General features: G+C 47.9%; 1 protein-coding gene across 1 annotated transcript; it reads left to right on the top strand.

Moving 5' to 3' along the window:
* Positions 1-7,890: 7,890 nt before the first annotated feature.
* On the top strand, positions 7,891-16,995 carry LOC311515425 (anionic trypsin-like). The gene is made up of 5 exons (XM_084618457.1): positions 7,891-8,085; positions 13,904-14,054; positions 15,349-15,602; positions 16,009-16,145; positions 16,750-16,995. The coding sequence occupies exons 1-5, from the start codon at positions 8,046-8,048 to the stop codon at positions 16,897-16,899; spliced, it is 732 nt and encodes a 243-aa protein (XP_084474583.1). The 5' UTR covers positions 7,891-8,045; the 3' UTR covers positions 16,900-16,995.
* Positions 16,996-18,526: the final 1,531 nt, after the last annotated feature.

The raw sequence follows: 18,526 nt of genomic DNA, 5'->3' as shown, positions 1-18,526 counted from the left end.
GAACGTCGGGAGTTGACATTCCCCTGGCGATGTGTTGCTTCCTTCAGGGTCCCCACCTCCCTCCAGCCTCTCCATGGGGAGTAAATTATCAAACACCCTGGATAGTCCCAATGGCTACATATGGGAGAACATAAGAACATAAGAATGGCCATACTAGGTCAGACCAAAGGTCCATCCAGCCCAGTATCCTGTTTTCTGACAGTGGCCAATGCCAGGTGCCCCAGAAGGAGTGAACCTAACAGGTAATGATCAAGTGATCTCTCTCCTGCCATTCATCTCCACCCTCTGACAAACAGAGGCTAGGGACACCATTCCTTACCCATCCTGGCTAATAGCCATTAATGGACTTAACCTCCATGAATTTATCCAGTTCTCTTTTAAACCCTGTTATAGTCCTAGACTTCACAACCTCCTCAGGCAAGGAGTTCCACAGGTTGACTGTGCACTGTGTGAAGAAGAACTTCCTTTTATTTGTTTTAAACCTGCTGCCCATTAATTTCATTTGGTGGCCCCTAGTTCGTATATAATGGGAACAAGTAAATAACTTTTCCTTATTCACGTTCTCCACACCACTCATGATTTTATATACCTCTATCATATCCCCCCTTAGTCTCCTCTTTTCCAAGCTGAAAAGTCCCAGTCTTTTTAATCTTTCCTCATATCTGGGACCTGTTCCAAACCCCTAATCATTTTAGTTGCCCTTCTCTGAACCTTTTCTAATGCCAGTATATCTTTTTTGAGATGAGGGGACCACATCTGTATGCAGTATTCAAGATGTGGACGTACCATGGATTTATGTAAGGGCAATAAGATATTCTCCGTCTTATTCTCTATCCCTTTAATTATTGCTAACATCCCATTTGCTTTTTTGACTGCCACTGAACACTGTGTGGACGTCTTCAGAGAACTATCCACAATGACCCCAAGATCTTTCTCCTGCTTAGTTGTAGCTAAATTAGCCCCCATCATATTGTATGCATAGTGGGGGTTATTTTTTCCAATGTGCATTACTTTACATTTATCCACATTAAATTTCCTTTGCCATTTTGTTGCCCAATCACTTAGTTTTGTGAGATCTTTTTGAAGTTCTTCACAGTCTGCTTTGGTCTTAACTATCTTGAGCAGTTTAGTATCATCTGCAAACTTTGCCACCTCACTGTTTACCCTTTTCTCCAGATAATTTATGAATAAGTTGAATAGGATTGGTCCTAGGACTGACCCTTGGGGAACACCCCTAGTTACCCCTCTCCATTCTGCAAATTTACCATTTATTCCTACCCTTTGTTCCCTGTCTTTTAACCAGTTCTCAATCCATGAAAGGATCTTCCCTCTTATCCCATGACAACTTAATTTACATAAGAGCCTCTGGTGAGGGACATTGTCGAAGTTTAGGAACTACACCCACTGTCACCTCAACGGGGTTCCCCTGAACCTCTATCTCCACCGGGGTGGTGGGGTAATGGCTCATGGCCCCATGCATACATGTCACGGCTATGCATTTGGCTTGTAGCAGCTGGCTACTTTTTACCATCTTACTCAATATGAGGGTGATAGCACTCCCAGAGTCCACAAGCGCTGTAGTCTCTACTCCATTTATCTTCACCAGCCTGGTGTAGTTATGCGGGGTTAATGCAACCCCTGCAAGGTGGATAAGGGAGCACGGGATCTCCCAATCCCCCAAGTTACATTGCATAGGCTCCTCTATGCTGGGACACTGTGCTGCTATGTGTCCCCACTTCCCCCATGCATAACATCTATAATTGCTTCTGATCACTCCCCTATCACAGGAGTTAGGGGGTTTAGTCCCAGGGTTCCCCCCACTTAGGCCAATCCCTTCCTTCTGGGGTCCCCTCTGGTTTTCAGCCCACCCCTTCTTCCACCTAAGACTGCCTGGGGGTTTGGTTGCCCAACCTTCCAGGGTTGGGTTCGAGTGCTTGCTCCAAAAGGGGCCTTCCTTGGGTAGTTGGGTCAATTCCCTGGCTGTCATCCATCTTTCTAGCAACGTGATCATCTTGTTGTAGGTGGACGGATCGTTTTGGCCTACCCATTTGCGGAGATCTGGCAGCAGTCCTCACATGTAATGGTCCATGACCAGGGTCTCCAAAATCTCGTCCGGGCTGCATGCCTTGGGCTGTACCCACTTCTGCGTGAGGTGTATGAGGTTGAATAGCTGGGACCTTGGGGTTTTCTTCTCCTTGTACTTCCACTCATGGAACTTCTGGGCCAGTACAGCAGCCATCACCCCTGACAGTGCTAGGATCTCTGCCTTTAGCCGGAGATAGTCAATGGTGTTCAGGGAAGGCAGGTCAAAGTAGGCCTTCTGGGACTCTCCACACAAAAAAATGGGCGAGAATGCTGGCCCACTGCTCCTGGGGCCACACTTCACACTGAGCAGTCCTCTCAAAAGAGAGGAGATATGCCTCTATGCCATCTTCTGATATCATCTTTGACAGACAACCAGTGGACCTCAGGGTTCGCGTCCCGTCAGAACCCCGGGCCTGGGTGGTGAGGATCTTCAGCTGGTCCACTATCTCTCGCAAGAGGGCATGATCTTAGGTCACCTGGCCCATCAGTAATTGATTGGTTTCCTGCTGTAGCCACATAGACTCCTGTTGTGCCATTGCCTGAACCCGGGTGGCCTCCTGCTTGGCTGCCGTGCCTTGTACCAGAGCTCTTACCACCTCCTCCACTGTGGTACAAAGCAAACAAACAATACAAAACAAAAAAAAATCCAAAACCCCAGTGCACTTTTTTTTAACCTCTTTCTTTCGCCACGCTGTGAATGATTATTCCACTCCTGACATCAGTTGTGACAAAGCTCTGTCATTGTCTCCATGGGTCCCATATTTCCTTGCAGATTTTGCTAGCCTTAGAGGCTCACTGTGACCCTTTATGTAGCCCTTCTCTCTCTAAAGGCAAGGGTCACAGCCTACTGAGCTATTTTCATCATAAGCAAGTGAGGGAGGTGAGGAGAAGCTATCCTCCCTTGCACAGTCTCTGTGGTCTCCCAGTCTAAGTGATTAATCAGGGGGCAAAGGGGGGAGCCCGGGCCCACCCTCTACTCTGGGTTCCAGCCCAGGGACCCTAATAGTATCAGCTATGGTAGCTGACTTTTTAGAAACAGGATGCGTACAATTCCCTGGGCTACTTCCCCACAGCAGCCCCCCCTTCCTCAAGATCCACCTCACCCTTACCTCAGGGCCGCCTTCCTTGTGCCTGATATGGTGTGTACTGCTCAGTCTTTCCAACAGCACAACTTCCTCCTACAGCTCCTGACATGCATCCTCCCACCTGACTAACTGGGAGGTTTTTAACTAGTTTCAGCCAGCCCCTGATTGGCTTCATGTGTCCCAACCAACCTAGCTGTCTCCACTGCTTTTTGGAAGGATCCCAATTAGCCCCAGGTGTCTTGATTAACCTGGAGCAACTGCCATTTGGTTACCATGGTAACAGGGATTTGTTTAGCCTGGGGTTTACATACCTGTTTCTCACTACTTTCCTATAGCCATCTGGCCTTGCCCTGTCACAATAGGTAGATACACCATATACCCAACTCCTATGGAAATCAGTGCTTAGCATCTCTCAGGCTCAAGGGCAGAGCTGGACAAGCCTAAGTTTCTCTGTGACCTACACTGATAACTCCAGGTAAAAGGTGTTACAGTTTTCCAGCCGTGACTAGACCAACATGAGGAACAGGGTTGATAGATCCCTGCTGCTCAAGCAATGGGTGTAATCTCCTGTCTCTCCACAGGGGGAGAGTTGTTCCTGGACCACCTGGTTCCCAAAGAAGAGGGACAAGACTAGCCTTTAGGCAGATGCCCTCAATGAAGGGCCCAATTATGGGTTTTGCAGGCTCCTCAAATTGTTTTCCAGCTTCACTTCCAGCTCACCTGTGTTGAATTTCAGTCAGCTGTATCTCATCCAGGTGCTTTATCTCTCATGGACACCATTACATCCATGTGGTAGTGTTGGCCAACTCCATGGAGAATAAGATATGAAATTATTTATATAATTTTCTACAAAACATGTTAAAAATTCTAAAGCTGAGAAATCCTTGAATTACAGTTGCCAGTGCAGCCTCAATTCAACCCCTTGTACGTATGCACTATCATATAGTGTGATGCAATGATTACATGATCACATGCTATTTTTCCACACAACACCTGCCACAGAATGGATGGTGCTCAGGGAATGAGGCAGCTGTTCAACTTTTCTTTTTATGTTCATCATTCATTAAGTAACACCTGCCTTTTTTATCAAAGCCTGCACTGAAAACAGAATTCTGAATTTCTTCATGGGCTTTCCTACAGCTCTCATCTCCACAGAATCTAAGAGCTTTACAAATGGTACATTTCACTCTTTGTGCATGGAAATGAGGCAGAGGGAGGTAGGAGACAGAAGGGGCAGGACCAATGTTGATCAGAGGTGTGCAAATGATGCTGCTACGAACCCCATCTCACCAGGCTTGGGGAGTGCTGAAGACCTGTCACTTAAGAGGAGGGTGGCTTTTGCTCCTGTGCCTGCACATTGACCCCCAAGGACATAATGGTGCTTGTGACAGGTTGGATCACAGAAACCCCCTTGGGGCTGCCAACTGATGTGCCAAGACTACTTCTGCCCCTGCTTTCCTGCCCTCCCAGCTGGGGACTTCAATGCCCTGCCTGGTTTGAGCCAGACCCACTAGCCAGCTGCAAATCCAGACCCAGGTCTGAACCACGTCCCCTAACAGCTGTAGGCTTAACTGAAAGCAGATTAGGAAGTGTTCCTGTCTTTAACACTCAGATGCCCAACTCCCAATGGGGTCCAAACCCCAAATAAATCCATTTTACCTTGTATAAAGCTTATACAGGGTAAACTCATAAATTGTTCACCCTCTATAACACTGATAGAGAGATATGCACAGCTGTTCGTGCCCCCACCCCAGGTATTAATACATACTCTGGGTTAATTAATAAGTAAAAAGAGATTTTATTAAATACAGAAAGTAGGATTTAAGTGGTTCCAAGTAATAGCAGTCAGAACAAAGTGAATTACCAAGCAAAATAAAATAGAACACACAGGTATATGTCTAATACAGTAAGAAAACTGAATACAGATAAAACCTCACCCTCAGAGGTGTTCCAGTAAGCTTCCTTTTACAGACTAGTCTCCTTCTGGTCTGGGTCCAGCAATCACTCACACCCCCTGTAGTTAATGTCCTTTGTTCCAATTTCTTTCAGGTATCCTTTGGGGTGGAGAGGTTATCTCTTGAGCCAGCTGAAGACAAAATGGAGAGGTCTCCCAGGGGTTTAAATAGACTTTCTCTTGTGGATGGATACCCCTCCCTCCCCCTGTGTGGAATTCCAGCTACAAGATGGAGTTTTGGAGTCACATGGGCAAGTCACATGTCCATGCATGGCTCAGAACTTACAGGTAGCAGCCATGGTTCACATGCTACCTTGAATGTTCTCATGTAGACTTCTTATGTGGATTGGAGCCTTCCAAGATCCATTGTCCATTATGTGCTTCTTGATTGGGCACTTAACTTGCAAATTCCTTTCTAAAGAAGCTGACCAAATGCCTTACTAAGGCTATTTAAAATCAAACAAGTATACAGCCAATATTCATAACTTCTAATACAACAATGACACATGCATACAAATAGGATGAATATATTCAGTGTATCATAACCTTTACATAGATATGTTATATGGCATATGTAGCATAAAACATATTCCAGTTATGTCATATATATACATTCAAAAGTATATTTCCATTTATGGGGTGCACCGTCACAGTGCTATTGGAGGTTGGGGGGTGAAGTCCAGCAAGGGAGAATCTGGAAGTGCTGGAAAGATAGTTATTCAAGTTCACATCTCCCTTGTGCTCGTCAGAAGAAATGTCAATTAATCTCTGACCTTGCTGTTTAGTTTGTACTTTAATATGGAAAGCCAGGTTTGGTGTAATGAAATTTTCCCTCACCTCATTTGCCCTACCTGGCTTTATCCAAGGTTAACTCTTCCATTTAGAAATCACCTTTCTCAAACTGCTCTACATGCATTAATTAAGCCTTAGAACACACCTCTGAGATGGGCATTATTAGAAAGGAGGAAATTGGAGGCACAGACAAATCTGACCAAAAACACACAGCAATTCAGTGACAGAGCTGGGAATAGTGACTGACTCCCAATCTCCTACTCCAACAAGGTAACATTGCTTGACTCATGCAAAACTAATCACTGTGGACTTTAGGTCCTTTCCGGATGCCAGTGGGGAGACAAATGGGAACCATTCACTGCATATTTTCCTGTTGGGATGATACTTCACATGGTATCTGAGATTACAAATTAATTGAGCTTGTTGAGTCTCATACATGTCTCTCATTTGTGAATATCACAAAAGCTCTACCACAGGATTTTGTAGTGACTGTTCAATAGAGGCCCAAGATGGGTTTCAAAGAGCAGAGGTCAGCACAGAGTGGCTTTAGCAGAGTTCTGAAGGTTCACGTGACTGAAATAGCCAAACACACTGCAAGTGATAATTAAGTTAACAGATGGTGCTGCAGGTCAGAATTCAGATGTTTCAAAGGAGTTGTGGGGGACCCTGTTTCATGTCCCATGTGCTGGGCAAAAACATGAAAGGACTCCATGCTTGTAAAACTAAATGGGCTCTTTATTAAGAGAACTATTTACAGAGATGCTGCAGCTGCAGCTAGCATTCCAGTCATGTGCACATAGACTGACTTCCTGACAACTTGTGCTCCTCCCTCCAAGTACCATGCAGGTTGCTACAAGCCCCATGACTTAGATGGCAAGAGGTCCTGCAGGGTAGGACTGAGGGTCATTGGCAGAATGGTGTGGGGAACTGCAATGTACTCAAAGGTTCTGCACTATGCCATGGTTTTTAACCAGTCTCCTGGGAGTAACCCCTTTAGTGATCTGGATCCCAAGATCCACAGTGTTCCACAAGGGCAGGCCCATAGCCTCCATGACTCTGAAACTGGGCCTTCAGGTGCCAGCAAGCCCTGTCTCTCTCTGTCTCTCTGGAGCAAGTCCAGCTGAGCCAGACTCCTGTGAGAGCCTTTTCCGCTCCTTCAGGGTGCAATGCTCTTCAGTAAGTATCTGCAGCAACACCAGGCACTCTTTTGATAATAACATAACCTTTTTAGTCACCTGGAATACAGCACCAAAAGTCTTCATGTTAGCATGAGAGAGGCTGGCTTAGGACAGAGTTCATGGCAGTGGAAGCCAGGGCTTTGCCATGCTCTCCTTCTTCCTGAGCTCCATCTTCACTCTCCCGCAGACCTTTGTCCCTGTGCCTGTCCCAAATTTCCCACTGTTTGTCTGTGAACCCTCTTCTTAGCCCAGGCTCCTTATACCTTTTGTCTAGTGTCCTCCTGCTGCAAGCCACACTGAGTTCACATGGCCAACCAGCCTTGGACTCTCAGTTGCTAGGTGCTAAAATTCTGGTCACCGGCTCTTCCTTTGTCTCCTCCGGATCCACCATTTACATTTGCAGGTCATATGTAGTTCATGTTAATGATTCTCGTCTCCATCCATGCAGCTAAAGTGACTCAAACACCCATTGCTTCCCTTTACACTCAGTGTATGGCAATACAAAGCTCACAGGGAAACCAAGCTACACCTATGGACATAAAAATATTGCCAACAATTTCCACATTCATCACAGGAGCCCAGGACTGGCATAGCATGGGGTTGCAGAGCAGGACTGTGGGGAATTGGCAGAGCTGTGTGGGGAGCCCAGGACTGAAATAGCAGGCGTGTGCAAGGCAGGACTAAGGCACATCAGCAGTGCTGTATAGAGTTGGACATTTTCTCTTTTAATTTCATGAAATGCTTGTTTCGATCTCTGTGGCACCGCAGTCACTTTATTACCTTTTTAGATTGATAAGGTAACTATATTTGTCTGAACTGATGTAAGACCTTGGGAAGTGGAAACCTGATAGGACTTTGGGTTGGGGAGATAACACCCTCTGGGAGGTATAAAGGGGGAGATTTCTTCAGCAAAACCTGTCACAGCTGACAGTGCTCACTAACAGCGACACCATGAAGTTTCTCCTGATTCTTGCCTGCCTAGGAGCAGCAGGTGAGTCTTCCAAAGCAGTTTAATTCTCTTGATCCTCTGATTCTCTCCAGGGACCATTGGTGCTCTTCCACAAACCTAATTCTTTCCTCTTTTCTTTAGATTTCCCTATCTCTCTGTCTCTCTTTCAGTCTGTCCCTTCTGTCTCCCTTTCCGCTTTTCTCCCTTTTCCTGCCCCCTTCAGACTTCTAAATTTCTGCTCCCTCTCTGCCACACTGTTTCTCTCTCTCTCTCTCTTTCTCTCCCTCTGTCTTCTCTCTTTGTACTTCTGTCTCCTTGCAATGAAACAAAAAATTCCATTGGCAGTTTCAATTGGTCTTGACATTCTTCTTCATTTCTTGCCCTAAACTGATGTTTATTGTTTCTGTTCACTGTTAAACAGCTATCATGTTCCATGGCAGTCCTTTAGTGGTGGGTGCAGTAATTCCCATATATATATAGTTTGTAAAACACTTTGAGGTCTTTCAGGGTTGGAGATATGAGAGAAATCCCCATCATTATTTTACTGGGCAATGAAGGAGCAGAATTGGTGAGCCCAAACTTGTTTTCTTCCAGAACCAGTATAGTTGTTACAGCTTCATGCTTTAGAGCAGGGGAGGGCAAACTATGGCCCGCGGGCCAGATCCGGCCTGTCAGGGCTTTCAATCTAGCAGGTGGGATTGCCAGCCCTATGGCCCAGTGGGACTAAGGCAGGCTCCCTGCTTGCCCTGGCCCCGCGCCACTTCCAGAAGCGGCCAGCACCACGTCCCTGCAGCCCCTGGGGTAGCGGGGAGTGGAGGGATCTGCGCAAAGCCCTCGCCGGCAGGCACTGCCCCCGCAGCTTGCATTGGCTGGGAACAGGGAATCGCACCCAATGGGAGCTTCAGGGTGGTACTGCAGGCGAGGGCCATGCGCAGCATAGCTGCCTGCCCCATCCTACCCCCAGGAGCCGCTGCCAGACATGCTGGCCACTTCTGGGAGTGGCGTGGGGCCAGGCCAGGCAGGGAGCCCGAATTAGCCCCACTGCATGCTGTTGCCACCCCGGAGCCGCTCAAGGTAAGCCGCACTGGGCTGGAGCCCACACCCCAAACCCCTCCTGCACCCCGTACCCCAAGCCCCTGCCCTGAGCCCCCTGCCACACCCCATACTCCTCCTACACCCCAACCCCTACCCTGATCCCCCTCCTGCACCTCTCCTGCATCCCAACCCCTTGCCCAGAACCCTTTCCTGCACACCGCACCCCCCCACACATCCCACACTCCCTCCTGCACTGCAACCCCCTGCCCCAGCCCTACATTCGTGGCCCTGCTTAGAATCATAGAATATCAGTTGGAAGGGACCTCAGGAGGTCATCTAGTGCAACCCCCTGCTCAAAGAAGGACCAATCCCCAATTAAATCATCCCAGCAAGGGCTTTGTCAAGCCTGACCTTAAAAACTTCTAAGGAAGAAGATTCTACCACCTCCCTAGGTAACGCATTCCAGTGTTTCACCACCCTCCTAGTGAAAAAGTTTTTCCTAATATCCAACCTAAACCTCCCTCACTGCAACTTGAGACCATTACTCCTTGTCCTGTCCTCTTCTACCATTGAGAATAGTCTAGAACCATCCTCTCTGGAACCACCTCTCAGGTAGTTGAAAGCAGCTATCAAATCCCCCCTCATTCTTCTCTTCCGCAGACTAAACAATCCCAGTTCCCTCAGCCTCTCCTCATAAGTCATGTGTTCCAGACCCCTAATAATTTTTGTTACCCTTCGCTGGACTCTCTCCAATTTATCCACATCCTTCTTGTAGTGTGGGGCCCAAAACTGGACACAGTACTCCAGATGAGGCCTCACCAGTGTCAAATAGAGGGGGACGATCCCGTCCCTCGATCTGCTCGCTATGCCTCTACTTATACATCCCAAAATGCCGTTGGCCTTCTTGGCAACAAGGGCACACTGCTGACTCATATCCAGCTTCTCGTCCACTGTCACCCCTAGATCCTTTTCTGCAGAACTGCTGCCTAGCCATTAGGTCCCTAGTCTGTAGCGGTGCATTGGGTTCTTCTGTCCTAAGTGCAGGACCCTGCACTTATCCTTATTGAACCTCATCAGATTTCTTTTGGCCCAATCCTCCAATTTGTCTAGGTCCCTCTGTATCCTATCCCTGCCCTCCAGCGTATCTACCTCTCTCCCTAGTTTAGTATCATCCGCAAATTTGCGGAGAGTGCAATCCACACCATCCTCCAGATCATTTATGAAGATATTGAACAAAACTGGCCCCAGGACCGACCCTTGGGGCACTCCACTTGACACCGGCTGCCAACTAGACATGGAGCCATTGATCACTACCCGTTGAGCCCGACAATCTAGCCAACTTTCTACCCACCTTATAGTGCATTCATCCAGCCCATACTTCTTTAACTTGCTGACAAGAATACTGTGGGAGACCGTGTCAAAAGCTTTGCTAAAGTCAAGAAACAATACATCCACTGCTTTCCCTTCATTCACAGAACCAGTAATCTCATCATAGAAAGCGATTAGATTAGTCAGGCATGACCTTCCCTTGGTGAATCCATGCTAACTGTTCCTGATCACTTTCCTCTCATGTAAGTGCTTCAGGATTGATTTCCTGAGGACCTGCTCCATGATTTTTCGGGGGACTGAGGTGAGGCTGACTGGCCTGTAGTTCCCAGGTCCTCCTTCTTCCCCTTTTTAAAGTTTGGCACTACATTAGCCTTTTTCCAGCCATCTGGGACTTCCCCCGTTCGCCACGAGTTTTCAAAGATAATGGCCAATGGCTCTGCAATCACAGCAGCCAATTCCTTTAGCACTCTCGGATGCAACGCGTCCGGCCCCATGGACTTGTGCACGTCCAGCTTTTCTAAATAGTCCGTAACCATCTCTTTCTCCACAGAGGGCTGGCCATCTCTTCCCCATTTTGTGATGCCCAGTGCAGCAGCCTGGGAGCTAACCTTGTTAGTGAAAACAGAGGCAAAAAAAGCATTGAGTACATTAGCTTTTTCCACATCCTCTGTCACTAGGTTGCCTCCCTCATTCAGTAAGGGGCCCACACTTTTCTTGGCTTTCTTCTTGTTGCCAACATACCTGAAGAAACCCTTCTTGTTACTCTTGACATCTCTTGCTAGCTGCAGCTCCAGGTGCGATTTGGCCCTCCTGATTTCATTCCTACATGCCCGAGCAATATTTTTATACGCTTCCCTGGTCATGTGTCCAACCTTCCACTTCTTGTAAGCTTCTTTTTTATGTTTAAGATCTGCTAGGATTTCACCGTTAAGCCAAGCTGGTTGCCTGCCATATTTACTATTCTTTCGACACATCGGGATGGTTTGTCCCTGTAACCTCAACAGGGATTCCTTGAAATACAGCCAGCTCTCCTGGACTCCTTTCCCCTTCATGTTAGTCCCCCAAGGGATCCTACCCATCCGTTCCCTGAGGGAGTCGAAGTCTGCTTTCCTGAAGTCCAGGGTCCGTATCCTGCTGCTTACCTCTCTTCCCGGTGTCAGGATCCTGAACTCAACCAACTCATGGTCACTGCCTCCCAGATTCCCATCCACTTTTGCTTCCCCCACTAATTCTTCCCGGTTTGTGAGCAGCAGGTCAAGAAAAGCGCCCCCCCCCCAGTTGGCTCCTCTAGCACTTGCACCAGGAAACTGTCCCCTATATTTTCCAAAAGCTTCCTGGGTTGTCTATGCACCGCTGTATTGCTCTCCCAGCAGGTATCAGGAAAATTAAAGTCACCCATGAGAACCAGGGCGTGCGATCTAGTAGCTTCTGCGAGTTGCCGGAAGAAAGCCTCATCCACCTCATCGCCCTGGTCCCGTGGTCTATAGCAGACTCCCACCACGACAGCACTCTTGTTGCTCACACTTCTAAACTTAATTCAGAGACACTCAGGTTTTTCTGCAGTTTCGTACCGGAGCTCTGAGCAGTCATACTGCCCCCTTACATACAGTGCTACTCCCCCACCTTTTCTGCCCTGCCTGTCCTTCCTGAACAGTTTATAACCATCCATGACAGTACTCCAGTCATGTGAGTTATCCCACCAAGTCCCTGTTTTTCCAATCACATCATAATTCCTTGACATCACCAGGACCTCCAGTTCTCCCTGCTTGTTTCCAAGGCTTTGTGCATTTGTATATAAGCACTTGAGATAATCTGCTGATCGCCCCTCATTCTCAGTATGAGGCAGGAGCCCTCCCCTCACAGACGTTCCTGCCTGTGCTTCCTCCCGGTATCCTGCTTTCCCACTTACCTCAGGGCTTTGGTCTCCTTCCCCCGGTGAACCTAGTTTAAAGCCCTCCTCACTAGGTTAGCCAGCCTGCTTGCAAAGATGCTCTTCCCTCTCTTCGTAAGATGGAGCCCGTCTCTGCCCAGCACTCCTCCTTCGTGGAACACCATCCCATGGTCAAAGAATCCAAAGCCTTCTCTCCGACACCACCTGCATAGCCATTCGTTGACTTCCACGATTCGACGGTCCCTACCCAGGCCTTTTCCTTTCACGGGGAGGATGGACGAGAACACCACTTGTACCTCAAACTCCTTTATCCTTGTTCCCAGAGCCACGTAGTCCGCAGTGATCTGCTCAAGGTCATTCTTGGCAGTATCATTGGTGCCCACGTGGAGAAGCAGGAAGGGGTAGCAATCCGAGGGCTTGATGAGTCTCGGCAGTCTCTCCGTCACATCGTGAATCTTAGCCCCTAGCAAGCAGCAGACTTCCCGGTTTTCCCTGTCAGGGTGGCAGATAGATGACTCATTCCCCCCGAGGAGAGATTCCCCGACCACCACCACCCGCCTCCTTCGCTTGGGAGTGGTGGTCGTGGAACCCCCAACCTCAGGACAGTGCATCTCATGCCTTCCAACTAGCGGAGTCTCCTTCTGCTTTCTCCCCCCAGACGTCTCATTTGGTCCACTCTCCGCAATGGTACCTGTGGAGAGAACATGAAAGCGGTTAGTTACCTGTGTCCGCGTTGCTGGAACCCGGACATTCCCCCTTGTTCTTCTGGAGGTCACATGTTGCCAAGCTTCTTCACTGGCCTCTTGGCTTCTCTGTGCAACCTGCTCTATATCTGTAGAGCTTTGTGCCCCTAGAAGCCTATCCTGAGTTTTGTCCAGAAAATCCTCAGTTTCTCGTATGCAACGCAGGGTCATTATCTGTTGCTCCAGACCTTGAACCTTGTCTTCCAATATGGAGACCAGCTTGCACTTTGTACAGACAAAGTCGCTTCTGTCCTGTGGAAGAAAGACAAACATGGCACATCCAGTGCAGGTCACAATAGCTGAACCCCCCCCCTTCCATATCCCCTTCCTACTATGAGCTTCCTCAGAGAAGCTGGCAAGATGTAAGCCTCACTGGGCTCACTCCAGGCAAACTCCTGCTGTGAGCTGCTCAGCTAGTTCCCCGCTGCTCAGCTAGTTCGCCGCCGCTCAGCTGGTTCGCGGAGCTCTGGCTATTTTTAAACAGCCAGGCTTCCCTGAAACAAACAAACAGACAGCCCCAATGCCCTCCCCCTGCAGGCTACCACCCAATCAGGCACTCGCTCAGGCTTTCACACTGCCCTCCCAGCAAACACACACTCGGATACTTACTCAGCTTACAATTTCTCCACCCAGATGTGTCCCTCAGGACAAAAAGTTTGCCCACCCCTGCCTTAGAGGGTGTTGGGCATGAAACATGGAAAATTTGAGGAGGGAAGGGCTTTAGGGATGTGGAGAAGACTCCTGTAAACCAAAGCTTTTAAGGGTATGGTTAAATAATTTGCTGCTCATTAGCTGCTGGTGCATTTCAAGTCACTGGGTTCCAAGTTATTTTTTTAACACCTGATTTCCCCATTTCCCTCAGCTGCTGTCCCTGTTGATGATGATGACAAAATCGTGGGGGGCTACACCTGCTCTGTCCCCTACCAGGTGTCCCTGAACTCTGGATACCACTTCTGCGGGGGCTCCCTCATCAACAACCAATGGGTCGTGTCAGCTGCTCACTGCTACAAATCGTGAGTGAAGGTTAAAACATTATGTATTGCCTGTGGCCATGCAGCCTCTGCCTGAGATCTTGTCAGATCTAATCAGACCTGCCCAGTACGTGGACAGCAGAAAAATAAAGGAAAATCCATGTTGCAGAGTGACTTCCCAGTGCCCAAGCATGGTGTCAGGAGGTGTTTCTGACCACCATGAAAGTTCCCAAGACACTTTTCTCTGTAGTAGGGTTGACAGTCCATCTGTTCAGGCCAGTTTCCAAAATTGTTAATTAATTTCTGTTCTCCTTTATTTCTCCCAGAATTTTCAGTTGGACCCATTCTTCTTCTTTATTTCCTGACCTAAAGTGTTAAGTAACGCTGCTAGGTATTGCTAGACAGCTGCCCCATGCTTCCCTGAGATGGCTATACATCTGTGGAGGGGGTGACGTGATCCCTATGTATACTTTCTATACAGAGCCTAGTTCTGCCCTTGAGTATCCAGATGCAATTGCCATTGCAGCTCATACTGGCTGAGGACAGAACTGGATCCACCTTCAGGGACATATTTGATCTTGGGATAAAAGTTTGCTAGTGAAATGTAATATGTTATTGCTACATCCACAACACTAAAGAAACTAAACCAGTCACCATTCCTGGGTTCAGGAAGGATCCGGAGAGCTTAGCTGGTTGCGTGCTGTAAGAACCATCCTGAGCTGACTCTGGGGGATGGTCTAAATCAGGCATTCTCCAGCATACTCATTCTGCAGAGCATTTCACAAGTGAAGGGTCCTCTCCTGTACACACCCCACCAATGGGTTCTCAGAACCTTTTTTTCTTTTCACCCTGGGCCATAGCTGGAGATCTACTGGACAGGTAAGGATTTCCCATCTCTATCTTTTATTATTAGAACTGACAGAGCTCATGAATTTCACTGTTACTGTGTAATGTAAACAAATATTCAACCAGAGCAAGAATCAGTCCTCCTGCTTCTGGACATCTGTCACTCACTATTTGGGATCAGCATCAAAATTCCTCTTCCTGGTATGCTCTTACACAATTAGGCTCAATAGAAGGATTTAAGACTTTACTCGGAAGCATCTAGCTTGTGCCCCTGATGCAGGTGGGATACCAAACTCAATGGCCCATTGGTTTGAGTTCAATACGAAGACTATTATGAAAGCCAGTCACAATTATTTCACTTGTGATCTATGACAGAATTTGAATGTCATCACTGCACAGTGCACTGAACTATGTAGTGCCACCTAGTGGTCACATCTCATCATGATATTTGTGGTTAACTGCCCTCCATGTTGCCTGGTTGATTTTGCAGTCTCATCGAGGTGAGGCTCGGGGAACACAACATCGATGTGTTGGAAGGGGACGAGCAGTTCATCAGAGCCGTTAAAATAATTCGCCACCCCAAATACAATTCATGGATCCTGGATAATGACATTATGCTGATCAAGCTGGCAACCCAAGCTAACTTGAACTCCCGTGTCGCAACCATCCCTCTTCCCTCTGCTTGTGTGGCTGCTGGGACTCAGTGTCTGATTTCTGGGTGGGGAAACACCCTCAGTAGTGGCTGTAAGTATGAATGTGCCTCACACATGACACACAGCACCCTTATCTTATTATTACAGATATGGGACCCAGATATATCCCAGTCTTGACCTGCAGCTCTTTTTGCTCTTGCAGTCTTTGGGTCCACACGCTCAGCTGTGCCAATTACCCTCACTCCTTACTAGCAGCACCCCCTGCTATTCCAGTGCTGGGCTCCCCACACAGCTCTGCCAATGCCCCTCAGACCTGCCCTGAAATAACCCCTGTTATTCTATTCTAGTCATTGAGGTCCTCCTCAGAGATGGTGCAGTAGTTCTTACTGGCCTCTTCTTTATTGGATTCTCTAGCCCGGAAAACTATAAGTCTTTGTATTAATTGGCCTGTCTGCTTTCTCAGATGAATCTTAGTGTTCTCCTCTCTCTGTTGGCAGCTAACTACCCCGAGCTTCTCCAGTGTCTGGATGCTCCAGTCCTGACTGACGCTGTGTGCAGTGCTGCTTACCCAGGGGAAATCACTGAAAACATGATCTGCGTGGGATTCCCCGAGGGTGGCAAAGACTCCTGCCAGGTGAGCTGCCTTTCATTTTCTCTTGTTCTGCAGAGACGGGGCTCAGCTGCTCTTGTCCCTCCTGTTCTAGCCTAAGTGCCAGAACTCTGAAAACCTGCGAAGAATTAATCACAAGATGTGATGAGGAAAAGAATGTGCTCAAGAGTTTGGAGGGTGTGTGTTGGGGGTGTAAACTGGATGGCTCAAGGGATCAAGCTGTGAACTACAGGGCATTTCACCTCTGGATTATAAATGCAGTTCAGTCTCTGATTGAGGGTGGGGATGAACAGGATGGACAAAACAAGGACAGAGACAGGTGTCTGCTTCCAATCCAGTCTCAGATCAGCAGATTTGGATATATTAGGCTTTTACCACAGTTAGCATTTTAGTTCCAGGTACTGCTGATGTGTGTTAGGTGCGTGATGGTCAACAGAGGAAACTGGGAATTTTGAGCTATCCCCTATTCCCTGCCCATCAGACATATCAGAGCATATGGACTCTGCTGCTCTTACCTAGTGCTTTCAAGATTCACCTGCAGCTAGTTGAAACCTTTCCTGATGAGCTGAATAGATTCCTCTGCCTGAATTAGCTCATGTCTGTAACACCCAAATCCTTTCCCTCACAGGGCGATTCTGGTGGCCCAGTTGTGTGCAACGGTGAGCTCCAAGGAATTGTGTCCTGGGGGATTGGGTGTGCTCTGCAGGGTTACCCTGGAGTCTACACCAAGGTCTGCAACTATGTTGACTGGATCGAGGATACCATTGCTGCCAACTGAGACATCCATCTCCTGCTGGTTTCCTGGTGACATTTCCTTCCCTCCCCCTTTAATTCATCTTTGAAAAGTACATAGCACAAATAAAAAGATATATTAGGTGTAGCAAGTGCTTTCTTGGTGCCAGTGTTTTTTTCCTCAGGGTTTTTCATAACAACACCTTACTGTTCCCTAGCATCTCTCATTCCCATAGTGCCGTATAGATGGTGCATAATGGAATCACTGTCCCAGCACTGAAGTCATCCATATTTGAGTGAAGCACAGCACACAGCAATACTGTGCATGACAAACTAGCTCAGGAAGTGAGGCAGGATAGTGGATCCAGTTGTACCTGCTGGGGGAAATTTAGGGAGCCTGCATTTATTCAGGATGGACTATGGCCAGGACTTCTCTTAAACATACAAAATGGTTCCTGAGTCTTTTAAAATGAGATTTAGTAGTTGAGCAAAGTGGTGACTGTTAGCCCTAAAGACTGATCCACAATAGGAGGCAAAACACAGACAGAAACAGAACAGGCCTCTCTCTCTTCTCTCTCTCTCTCTCTTCCCCTCCCCACTCCCTCCAGACAATGCAGGATTGTCCTATAAAATGTATTCTCTAGTGCTGAGTCCAGTGCTGTTCTAAATGACCTGAGTGATGGGGCCACCATGTCCCTGGGACACCATTCCACAATCTAACAGATCTGTTAGAAAATATTTCCAGAAATGTCTCCCCTTTGCTCAGTTTTGTACCATTTATTTGTGTACTTGTGGTCCCTTCTCCTAATTGAAATACATTTAAGATGTCTTGCCTGCAGCAGTTCCCCTAAAGGTACACAAAACATATCTGAAGCCCTCTCTTCCACCTCATCCTTTTATGTCTCTCTCCCTGTCTCCTCTTTGAATTCATGCAGGATACACTCAGTGGTGCTGGAACACTTTTTACACTGGGGGTGCTGAAAGCCAGTGGTCCCCAAACTTTTTATGTCCCACCCCCCTTGCCCCTGTCCATGTCTCCTCTCCCCAGAGCTGAGGCCAGAACCCGGCCATGGCTCCGGGAGTGGAGGGCCTTGACAGGAGTAAGGAGACTGAGGCTGGGAGAGGGACCAGCAGCAGGACCCCAGGTGCATGGCCAGGAGCAGAGCCCCAGGTGCAGGGCTGGCAGCACCGGGACCCTGGGCATGATGCCAGTGGCTGGGACCCAGAACAAAACCTGGGCGTGCTGCAGCAGGTCCCGCACCCCTAGTTCCCGCGCCTATGGATACACTTTCACTCCTGTACCTCTGACTGTCACACATACAATCTGAAACCTTGACAATTTCAAACCCAAAGTGGAGGAAGGTTTCCCTCTGCTGGTGCTCTGGAGAATTACCTCTTAAAGTTAACATCCAAGTGAAGCGCCAACATCATCCACAGGAACTCATGATACAAAGTTAAATTGAAACAAAGGGAGCAAAGTGATTGGCCAAAAGATCTCCAACTCAGAGGACACGTAGCTTGTGGGCTGGGGCTCATTAGTGACATTAAGGACATTAACAGCCACAAAGTCACTTCATTATTATCCTGAAAACTGTCCTTTTCCCTGACTACAAAAAACTTGACAACGGTTACGCTGCTGCTGTGTAGAAACCACAGCCTGTCATGCTGACCAA

The sequence above is a fragment of the Lepidochelys olivacea genome (assembly GCF_965140295.1).
Source record: "Lepidochelys olivacea isolate rLepOli2 genome assembly, chromosome: 1".
NCBI lineage: Eukaryota > Metazoa > Chordata > Testudines > Cheloniidae > Lepidochelys > Lepidochelys olivacea.
The sequence above is the reverse complement of the archived record's forward strand: the minus strand, read 5'-3'. Positions and strand labels throughout refer to the sequence as shown.